Source organism: Neomonachus schauinslandi, chromosome 2 (genome assembly GCF_002201575.2).
Source record: "Neomonachus schauinslandi chromosome 2, ASM220157v2, whole genome shotgun sequence".
In the NCBI taxonomy this organism is placed as follows: Eukaryota; Metazoa; Chordata; class Mammalia; order Carnivora; family Phocidae; genus Neomonachus; species Neomonachus schauinslandi.
Window position 1 is genome coordinate 113,463,683 of NC_058404.1, and position 11,616 is coordinate 113,475,298.

Sequence of the window (11,616 nt, forward strand, 5' to 3'; positions counted from 1 at the left end):
AGAAATTGAGACAGCCTTCATAATGAGCCTTCAATAATTATGAAATATTTTAAGAACCAATGAAGAAAGAATTTTCAGAACCAATCATTTCCACTTACAGACCTCAAAGAAGGGCGTTTTCATAGAGGCCCTCCCTTAACAAACTTAATTGGGCTGGAGAGGAAAGGATTTTAATTCCCAGAACAAGGAAAAAGCTTATTAGCAAAATAAAGAGAAATACCAAGCACCACACATTTTAAACAATTGGGTCATCAGTCTTGTATCTAAGGAGATTATCAAGTACACACCTCCCATTCAAACAATAAGCAAACTCAAAATCAGCAGGAGCTGACTTAACTGACTGCTGCTGGAAATCAGTTCTGAAATTAAGAACAAGACTTGGTCTCCTAAAACTTTTCAGATTAAGGTCCCTGCTTTCTGCTGAGCCTTTCAAGTTTTTCCATTTGTTTCTTTTTCCATAACAATTTGAATAATCAGACATAAACAGAGAAGTAATCTCCTTCCATCTTTCTAAGTCTCACTTCCTTAAAGGTAGTAATATTTTTTGGTGTGTATCTTCTCTGTTTTTCTTTGCTTATACAAACATATATTCATACTAGGATTTGAGGTTTCTCCCACTTTTTGTTTCTTTTAAGCAAAAATGGGGAGAAATGCATATATAAAATCATTCTGTTACCTTGTTTTCCCCTAAAGTCATATCATAAATTCCAGGCCAATAAACCTAAGTCTAACTTATTAATAGCTTTTATTTCATGGCATGGATATATATGATCTACTTCACAGCCCACCTTACTTAATTTACCCTATGCTTTGATATGCACAAGTAATTATCAGATAATAACAATCAGAGCATATCTCAGCAAAGAATCTGGATTCAGTCATTCATCTTGTAAGGTACAGAGCAATTCTAATATTCTGGACCACCTTGTAATAACCCAAAAAGTAGTTATACAAATGGGTTATAATCTAGCATGAAAATTGTTAGAATATGATATCCCTACCACTTCTCCCCCCCCATATTCTTTATGTCATGTATTATTACTAAAATCTGATTCTTTTCAAGTTAATTTTTCAAAATCAGTAACTTCAGAGAAATGCTAGATGCACCAGCTAACAGTGTAAACATGGAACAGAACCACTAGGGGGCTATATTTACCCACTTAATTTAATTTTATAACTCCTAAAATGGCACAGCAGGAAAGACCCAAGATAATCCTTTGCCTCAATTCTTCCAGCTATGTATAAAATGAAGTTGAGGGGTGCCTGGGTGGCTCAGTTGGGTAAGTGTCTGCCTTCAGTTCAGGTCATGGTCCCAGGGTCCTGGGTTAGAGATCTGGGTCTTCAGGCTCCCTGCTCAATGGGGAGTCTACTTCTCCCTCTCCCTCTGCCCGCCACCACCACTCGTGTTCTCTTGTGTTCTCTCTCTCAAATAAATAAAATATTTTCTTAAAAGAATTAAAAAATAGGGGCGCCTGGGTGGCTCAGTCTTAGTTAAGCGTCTGCCTTCGGCTCAGGTCATGATCCCAGGATCCTGGGATCGAGCCCCACATTGGGCTCCCTCCTCGGCAGGAAGCCTGCTCTACCTCTCCCACTCCCGCTGCTTGTGTTCCTGCTCTCGCTATCTCTGTCTCTGTCAAATAAATAAAATCTTTAAAAAATAATAAAAAAATAAAAATAAAAGAATTAAAAAATAAAATGAAGTTGAGCCAGGTTGATCTGTCCCAGATCTTATAGCTACCAGTACTCAAAACTTTATAAATATAAAGTTAATACTCCAAAGAGTATCTATATTAGGAAAGTGAATCTCATCAGATTCCAAAAGTAATTTTCTGAAAAAGTAATTTGCAGCGTATTTGTTCATCATATATATTTATGGCCTACATATTTATTAATTCTGCTGCAATTCCATTAATCAAAAAAGGTAAGTAAAAACCAAATTACTGACACAGACAATACTATATGCTACTCAAACAAGCATTCCAGAGTTAACCAAGTATTAATATTAGGTACAGCATGCTAGAAAATATAAGGAAAGATGGAAACATCATTCTTTCTGAGAACGAATACATGTGTTGGGTGGGAATCAATGGCAGGGAAATGGTCCCATTATCACAGTATTCTAACTTGCTATCATAGTTACTTCTTGATACTACACTAGCAGTAGGGATCAAAAATCAATTTCATTTGTAATGTCCCTACTCAGGAATCTGAACATGTAGCCAGGAATCTGAACAAATATTTATTTATAATGAATAACATCTTTTCTTATGATAAATAACATCTTAAACCTTTAGAGTTTCTTTTAAAAAAGTAAAATAAAAACATTCAGTAAAACTTTCAAGATCCCATCTAAGATTGTTGAATGAGAATTGAACATTTCTCCAGAAATTACTTGAACTTCAATTCTCACATGAACAGAGCTGTTCCAATTTTAATAGATTCATAATCAACACTAAAATTTGCTAATCAATTATTAATTGAAATTTAAAAAACTGCTTTAGTAACTCTTAACGTACACAAGTGAAATGAAATAAAAGGTGCTGATATTTTCATATACAAAAGGCAAAGATTTTGAAAGGGGGTGTTAATTTATAAATAACGTTAAAGTACTGTTCACCTAACCTACTTTTTTAAAGATCAGTTATATATGTAAACAAATCAGTTTTCCTACCTGAAATCCACTGAGTTTAAGCTTAGTTATTCCTTTTAACTTAAAAAATAGCTCTGTTTTAATAAACACAGCTGCTCTGTTATAACTTAAAGAAATAAAACATTTTATTTTAAAAATTCCAAGTATGCTTCAAATGAAAACTGCCCATTTATTAAGCACCCACAAAGTTCCAAGCATTGTACAAAACATTAAAACATTTGTTCATACTCTTTTAGAGCAAAATTGCCTATTCTGTTGCACTCATTTTTGCATGGCGTTGTCATTTTAGTCCCAGTCCCACTGTCAGAAAATGACCAGTTCTTCAAGACTTGCTCAAGAAACAAGTTTCTTATCCACAGAAGTAGATCATGCAGGAAGTTTCTCTGTCAACTGTTACACTTAATGTCCTCTCCCTGATTAAGAGAAAATGAAAGTATTAAGGCTATAGAAAATAAATTTTTAATAGCACTATACCCGAAATCTCAAGTTTAAAATCTCTTCTTATACTGGTTAGACAACCAATTTACCAAATTTAACTGTCATTCATATTACACACCTTTTTATTTTTCAAATTAATACAGCAAAACAAATTAGAAGTAGGTGAAAAAATTCAAAGGGGAAAGTAAGAAAGTGATATAAAAATAAAGCTATAAATTAGGCTAAAGCAATGGTGTTCTATATACTTGGGAAACCAAAATAAGACTGAATAAAAATTTACAATGGTAGATAATACCAATTCAGAAATTCAGTGATTCAAAGATTTTTTTTTTCACACTCACCTCTGAAACCACCACCACCCCTTCCTCCTCTGAAGCCTCCACCTCCACTTCCTCTTCCACCTCTGAAACCACCTAAAAATAAAGGAAATGTTTATAAAACTACTGTAGCCTATGCTATTCTGATAAGCCTAACACCCTACATTACAACTTTTTAAACAAGTATTCTGTTTTAATGAATTACAAAAGCTTGTTAAAGTTCCATTTAGCCCTACTGTTAAGTGTAGGAGTACCTCAACTTTTGCTTACTTTTTTGATTGAACTAAGGCATTTTATCCTAAGAACCCAGGGTAGCAGCTAGGGGGAGTGAATTTTTTTCAGTGTTATAGATGAGACTGAATATAGAATGGGAATGAATCATTAGATTCTCAAAATATTTAATACACATATATTCAGATTTCTTAAAGAGATTATCTCCTAGCTATCTGGACCCAAAAAAGCATATTTAGAATGAAATAACTAAATTGAGAAAGGCAAAGGTGAAAACAGAGTTCTCTCTCCTTTCTGCTTCAGGAACAGAAGATATCCAACCAATTTTCGGCTCCCCTTCCTAACCACTTAGGCTCTGCCATCATCCTGTCACCCACCCACCACACCACTACTCACAGATCTAGGTATACTCTATACTACACCGCACCTTATTCCCAACCCTGTTCATAACGATCAATGTACCAAAACTCCAAGGAAATACATATACCAAAATGCTGAAATCAAAGCAATGAATTTTTGGGGAAGTCTTTGATATGACATCAGAAGACAGGGATTTTATTTTTAGACGGCCAATTGTTTGATTAGGGCAAATTAACTTTTGTAAGCCTCCCATTTCCTCATCTAAAATAAGGCTATCACCTATCTCACAAGGTTTTAGTGAATATTAAAAGAATATGACCAGCTCACAGCATATAATCAACACCCAGTAATATTAACTAAAAAACTAAAATTCAGTCAAGATAATCTTATACTTTATAAAATGCTCAACAAAACATGAATAACCCCAAAGAGATAAAATCCCTCAAAATTACATTTTATTAGATTTTTCTTAAATAAGTTATTGAAACTGAGCATTATTACTATGGCAATCTGCCAAGATTTGAAAATAGCTTTTCTAAAAAAAATAAATAAGCATAAAGGAGGTTTGCCTATATAAAAAATTAAATTATACTGTATGAATTGGCTGCAACTTTGAAATCTCATTAGAAAATTTCCCCCAAAAGTAACTTACCACCTCTACCACCTCGGCCACCTCCGCCTCTTCCTCCTCCTCGACCTCCCCTGCCACCACCTCTTGGAGGTCCCTTCTCACCTGGAGGTCGAGGTAAAAACCTCTGCAGTGGTAGCAGTTTATATGGGTCTATATAAAACTGGAAGTATAACAGAAACAATTAGTGTGATGACTTAGGAAGTAGAACAGTATAATCATGAAGAATCTACACACTAGACTCAAATCTGCTTGAGTTCAAATCCCAACCCTATTAACTACTGTGTAGCTAGCCGTAGGTAAAGACCTAATTTCTTTGTACCTTAGTTTTCTGATCTATCAAATGAAGAGAATAAAGTACCTACCCCACAGTCTTTGTTAAGATCAAGAGTAATGTATACAAAGCACATACTTTGCACACAATAAGCAATACAGGCATATAAATAAAAACCAAGACCAATTCAATCTCATTTCTCATATTTATAAATAGATGTCTTCCAAAAATTAACTACCTTTTCACTCAACAGAATTACCCTAAAATGAAAACTATTAAAAATTTAACATTAAAATTCACAATGAAGTACAGACACACTAGTTATTTCAAAACCTGAATAAAGGATCAAATCAGTAACTATTTGCTGAACATACAAAGTGGTAAAGGATATGCATAAACTAAACCCATTCTATTATTTGGGATTAAAGAGGTTATTTTTCATAATAATGAACCATAAGAGGGTATATTTCACAATTTTACATAAAACACGCATAAGGAGTTTCAAATGATAATGTATTACTTATAGATGTCTGAATTCCTCTTTAGATACCACCTTATCATTCTTCCCTTCAGAGCGCATTCTCCCAAAAATACTGTCTAGCTCTGCACTGCCCAATATGGCAGCCACAAGCCACATTGGCTATTTAATTAACAATTAAAAATTCAGTTCCTGAGTTACATTAGCCGTATTTCAGGTGTTCTGTAGCTACAAATGGTTAGTGGCTATTGTACTAGGCAGGTATTTCCATCATTACAGAAAATTCAATTAGACAGCCTGGGCTGGATAAGGAAGACTTGAACCTGAACAGTGAATCTAAAAAAGGGGAGAAGTAGAATGTACCAATTTAGCATCTGTGATAAAAAACACTAAATAATAAATCCGCAGGGGCTCCTGGGTGGCTCAGTCAGTTAAGCATCTGCCTTCGGCTCAGGTCATGATCTCAGAGTCCTGGAATCAAGTCCCACATCAGGCTCCCCACTCAGCCTGGAGTCTGCTTCTCCCTCTCCTTCTGTATCCCCACGCCCCCCCATCCCCGCTCCTGCTCTCGCTCTCTCTCAAAATCTTTAAAAAAAAAAAAAAAAAAAAATCCTCAAATAAATAATACTGTGAGAAAAGGCAGTCATCCAGATCGAATTTTAGTGGCTATCGCAGGCAAATTCCTTTTTTCAGGTCACTAAATGAGAAGCCTGGCTCTCAGGCCCACCTGAAGCAGTTCAATTTCCCAGTGGGTCCTTGCCAGGGTTTCTACAGCCAGTAGCAGCCTTATGCCAGCAGCAAGGCACTATCCCCATCTCATCTCCTATTTCAATCTGGGTTCTGGGCCCAGCACTCCATTGGCTCCATGACCTTTTGCCCTCCCTGTTGCTAAATCCAAAAAACACTCTGCAGCAGCATTTTGCCACAGCTGATCATTTCTGTTCTGAATTTGGTGATAACCACTTTTATGAAACTCTCCTGGTTTGCCTCCTCCTCTACTGGGGTTATTTCTCAGTCTCCAAAGGATATATAAATTTAGGAGGTATCCTAAAGCTTTTTCTCATTCTTTCTTCCTAGACTGTACCATATACTGTCTGTACGACAACTTCCAATTCCATCTTTAATCCAGGCTCTTCCTTTGAGCTCCTAACTATGTGAATATCTCATAAGTGCTTCAAACTCATTATGTCTAAAACTGAATTCACTATCTTCCCCCAATCCCCTTCTCCTCCAAAGTTTCCCCATTTCGGTACATGGTGACACCATCCACAAAGATGCTGAAATCAGACATCTGAAAGATGGTGATTTTTTTTTTTTAAAGATTTTGTTTATTTATTTGAGAGAGAGACAGAATGAGCAGGGGAAAGGGCAGAGGGAGAAGCAGACTCCCTGCTGAGCCTGGAGCCAGCCACCAGCTGTGGGGCTCGATCCCAGGACCCTGGGATCACAACGTGAGCTGAAGGCAGCTGCTTTATCAACTGAGCCACCCAGGCGCCCCAGATGATGGTATTTTTAACTTCAACTATATTAATCAACTACCAAGATCTTTCAATGCTACTTCCTGTATCTCTCTCATAAATCCATCCACTTTTCTCCATTTCCACTGTCACGACTACCCTAGTCCAAAATATCATCTCCTCTGGGACTAATGCAAGTCTCCGACCACAGTACTAACCCATTTCCAGGGTGCTCTTTTATTTTTCCAGTGCTCTTTTTTAATATAACTTTTTATCCTAATATTAAAAACAAAACTAAAACTAAAATCTAAACTCTTTCCCACGACCTGGAGGGAGGCCTTAAGTAACCCATCCCCTATCTACCTCTCTAGTCTCTCTTAAATGTTCTATGTTTGAGCTATACTTCTGCCTTTTTCAGATCCTTAAATTGGCTGTCTCAGAGACTTGTACAAACTGTTTTCTCTTCCCACCTCTTTGACTAGCAGTGATTCCCCAGTGCTAGCCTAACTACATGAAAATTATCCAGGAGCTTGCCTTTTTACAATTGAATCCTGATCCCTACCTAAGACTTACTGGCTCAAATTTCTAAGAGTGGAACCAAGAAATATATGACCATAAAAGCTCCCCCAGAGAACCCTCCTACACCGTTGGTGGGAATGCAAGCTGGTACAGCCACTCTGGAAAACAGTATGGAGGTTCCTCAAAAAGTTGAAAATAGAGCTACCCTACTACCCAGCAATTGCACTACTGGGTATTTACCCCTAAGATACAAATGTAGTGATCCGAAGAGGCACGTGCATCCCAATGTTTATAGCAGCAATGTCCACAATAGCCAAACTATGGAAAGAGTCAAGATGTCCATCAACAGATGAGTAGATAAAGAAGATGTGGTGTGTATATATATACAATGGAATATTATGCAGCCATCAAAAAAATGAAATTTTGCCATTTACAACGACATGGATGGAACTAGAGGGTATTATGCTGAGTGAAATAAGTCAATCAGAGAAAGACAAGTATCATATGATCTCAATGATATGAGGATTTTGAGAAACAAGACAGAGGATCATAGGGGAAGGGAGGGAAAAATGAAACAAGACAAAACCAGAGAGGGAGACAAACTATAAGAGACTCTTAATCTCAGGAAACAAACTGAGGGCTGCTGGAGTGGAGGGGGGTGGGAGGGATGGGGCGGCTGAATGATGGACGTTGGGGAGGGTATGTACTATGGTGAGCACTGCGAATTGTGTTAAGACTGATGAATCACAGACCTGTACCCCTGAAACAAATAATACATTATATGTTAATAAAAAAATTTAAAAAAGAGGGCGCCTGGGTGGCTCAGTTGGTTAAACAACTGCCTTCGGCTCAGGTCATGATCCTGGAGTCCCTGGATCGAGTCCCGCATCGGGCTCCCTGCTCAGCAGGGAGTCTGCTTCTCCCTCTGACCCTCCACCCTCTCATGCTCTCTCTCTATCATTCTCTCTCTCTCAATAAATAAATAAAAATCTTAAAAAAAAAAAAATTTTTTTTAAAGAAAAAAAAAGCTCCCCCAGATATTCTGATGAGCAACGAGGTTTGAGAATCACCCCTAGTCAATTTTCAGGTCTCGCCTTCTAGTTTACTTCCTCAGAAATCCAATATACTAAATTTGGTCCCACTACTAACATTTTCATAGCGATCTGTGTATCTCCTTCACAGCATATATCATAATGTTATTGAAATATTTGTGAAATCATTTAATGTCTGGCTTCTCCCAAATTAATGTTTCACAATTTAACGTTTTACTTAGAACGTTTGGTCATGTAAGCTTTCCAGTAAGAGTTTTACATAAACTAAAAAACATATTATAGTAGTTATAGAATTTGTTAATAAATATTTATTTTTAAGTAAATATTAAATATTAAATAAATTACTTTTAAAGATCAGTAAGTTCAACATCTAAAATACAGAACATCTCAATTTAAGAGCTTCACTAGTGATACACTGGGGGAATCTCAAGTGCTCTAAGTAGCACTGTCCTAAGGAAGGTCATTCACTTATAAAACCAAAGATCCTAATTATAAGCTTGACTCACCTTCTGCAGTTTTTTAAAGGAAGATGCCTTCATATTTTCAGACAATTTAACAGAAAAATACTATTAGTTATATTAAGGAAAAAGAAGATCAAGGAAGGTAACCTTCTGAATTCATATGTAATTTTAAAAACAAGGTTATATGGGAATATTTAGGAAAGGTAAAAAATGAGTTTCCAAGAAAAAAATGAAGTTTTTGTTTTTAAAACTTCTAATTCCACACTATTCCAGTGTCATCATCATAATCAAAGCAAAGTACCTTAATCCTGTAGCACTTATCCAAATGTCTATCATTTCTAACACCTTCCAAAAGGGAAGTCACTCTTACAGGGTCTTTCTTTTCAATATGGGAAATATTGAGAAAGACAATATAGAGAAATCTTGTATTTGGTCCAATCTTAGCAATACTCTGTCCAATTTAATGAAGCAGGAAGTCTAATTAAATCAAGACTTAGCTCCAGAAAAAGCAAATGGTAACCTTCCAATGAGATCACTGGGTCTTCTAATTAAAAAGGATACAAAATCTCTAAGTTGTCCAAATATTTCATCCACTTTACCAATTTGTTCTTTGTTCTCTAAATAAACTGGAGCATTGAAATAAGGCACCTTATTTTCATCTGTAGTACATTTACAAACTATGTCATCTTCACAGGGATGCAGGAACTCTCCCAATACTGAAACAGGACAAGAAAATGTTAAAATATAAAACAATTTCAAATGATATTGACCAACATCATCTGGAAGCTTTCTTCTTGGGTACCTGGGATTTCACTTTATCTGTTCTCCTCTGAGGCAAAAAGCAAAAAGCAAAAAAAAAAAAAAAAAAAACAAAAATCTCAAAACAAACAATGTGACCAGGGGTAAGATTCTTCTCTCTCTACTTCAGTGTCCTCATCTTTAATAAGGGCTAATAACAGTGCCAACACCTAACATATAGTATTATGAGGAATAAACACAATAATAAATGGCAAGTGCTTAGAAAAATGCCTGATACATTAATGCCAACCTATAACAGCTGTTTTATTAGAACAATAACTATTATTATTAAACACTATGCTCACATTCTACTGTCTCTTTTCTTTTCCCCAGTCCCTATCTGTAAATTAGTCTTTGTTCTCCTTTTTTTCCTCCCCTTTTATAACTTCCCACTACCACCTCTTCACCAATGACTCTTCACTCTTTTTCAGGGAAGTGTGGAATCTCAAAATAACTACCTTTATTTCTGACTGTCACCCCAACCAAAATACTCATTACATCCCTGCAAAACCAATTCTTTATCACTATCACCCAGGTTCAAAGCCTGGTACCTTTTATTCCCAAGTATTAACCAAGTTCTACTGAATTTGTTTCCACTGAAATCTCTCTCCCATCAAACCCTTCCTTCTTTTTTCTGACGTCCACCACCCTCACAGTGCATCATGCACGGACTGTTGCATGCTTGTGGGCTAGGATCTATGACTCTAGCCATTGCACTCTTCAAACCATGCTGCACACTGATCCAACCTCATCTTTGTATCTCTTTATGTCTCTTCCTCCTTTCTCCTTTTTGATGTAGGTTTCCACTGTCAAATCTGTCTCATTTTCCGTGACTTCTATCCACCTCACTGATAATTACTTCAAATCTACTCTAATTAGCTCTTTTTCTTGGCTTTCCCTCTGTGGTTTCCCTTCCAAGCAGTTTTTTTTCACACTTCTCTTACTTATGAATAGCAACTGACAGCATGGGCTTTCAAGTCAGGAAACGTGGCTTTGTCTCTCAAACTGATCACTTATTACTATGAGAAACCTAACTCTGAATCACTGTTTTCTTACCTGTAAATCGGGAACAACAGGAGTAAACACACAGTATTACCTACTTAATAACTTCCTTTCAGCCCAAGCTCAATTTCCACCTCCATGACGCATTCTAAGTGTTCTTTTGCTTTCTTGATCTTCCCTTTACATTACAGCACTGTTTTAAGTCAGTTTACAGCATCTTCAGACCTGACTCCCCAACCAAGCAGCGACTTCCGTACGAGAGCTGCTAGAGTTATCTTTCAGCAAGTAGTCCCCGAACTTAAACCCACAACCTCCGCCCCCAAGTAGGCTATGCTTTGAAGCCGACATACAAACTACATGTTCCGGGGGTCCTTGGTCCTGGCCTTTGTTAAAGCCTCCGCGGCCACCTCCTCGTCCAAATCCTCCTCTGCCGCCACCGCCGCCTCTGAAATTACCGCCTCCACCTCGGAAGTGGTTGTTGCTGCCGCCGCGATTGAAGCCGCCACCTCGATTAAAGCCCCCCCGACCTCCGCCTCGAAAAGACATGCTTAACTCTACCTGGTGAGAAAAACAGTGCGTACCTTTTGGTCATTGTGGCCTCTGGGTACACCACCTAACCCCTCTGAGCCACGGACAGAACACCATACAGGGGGGCAATAATACAGCAACCTTGCCACCTCACGCACGGCCAAGCCTCCAGAGACGAACCCGAAGGGTGAGGAGGGTCACCTCCCCAGAGCCCCCTGCGCGCTGACCGACCACTCACCAGCCTCGTCGCCCCCGGTTAGTACCTCCTCCCCCAGCAGGCAGCAAGGTCTTCACGCCGCATTCCCTTCCTTCCTCCCTCCCTCCCGCAGCTGGGTTCCGGGTCCAGCCATTCTCGAATCCTTCTGCTCCCTACCGCAACTCACCGGCGCCACGTGCACGTCCGGCCCGGCTGCGCACACCCAC

General features: G+C 37.9%; 1 protein-coding gene across 3 annotated transcripts; it reads right to left on the minus strand.

Moving 5' to 3' along the window:
• Positions 1 to 2,757: 2,757 nt before the first annotated feature.
• Positions 2,758 to 11,616, minus strand: GAR1 (GAR1 ribonucleoprotein). 3 transcript variants are annotated; one of them, XM_021684491.1, is made up of 7 exons: positions 11,577 to 11,616; positions 11,016 to 11,223; positions 9,427 to 9,581; positions 8,911 to 8,970; positions 4,649 to 4,787; positions 3,430 to 3,501; positions 2,758 to 3,063 (listed from the first exon to the last, which is right to left on the minus strand). In XM_021684491.1, exons 2-7 carry the CDS (start codon positions 11,209 to 11,211, stop codon positions 3,050 to 3,052), a joined length of 636 nt encoding a protein of 211 aa, XP_021540166.1. In that variant the 5' UTR covers positions 11,212 to 11,223; positions 11,577 to 11,616; the 3' UTR covers positions 2,758 to 3,049. The 3 variants fall into 3 exon arrangements, with proteins under 3 accessions (XP_021540166.1, XP_021540165.1, XP_021540167.1); XM_021684490.1 differs by lacking the exon at positions 11,577 to 11,616 and adding an exon at positions 11,432 to 11,569; XM_021684492.1 differs by lacking the exon at positions 11,577 to 11,616 and adding an exon at positions 11,457 to 11,477.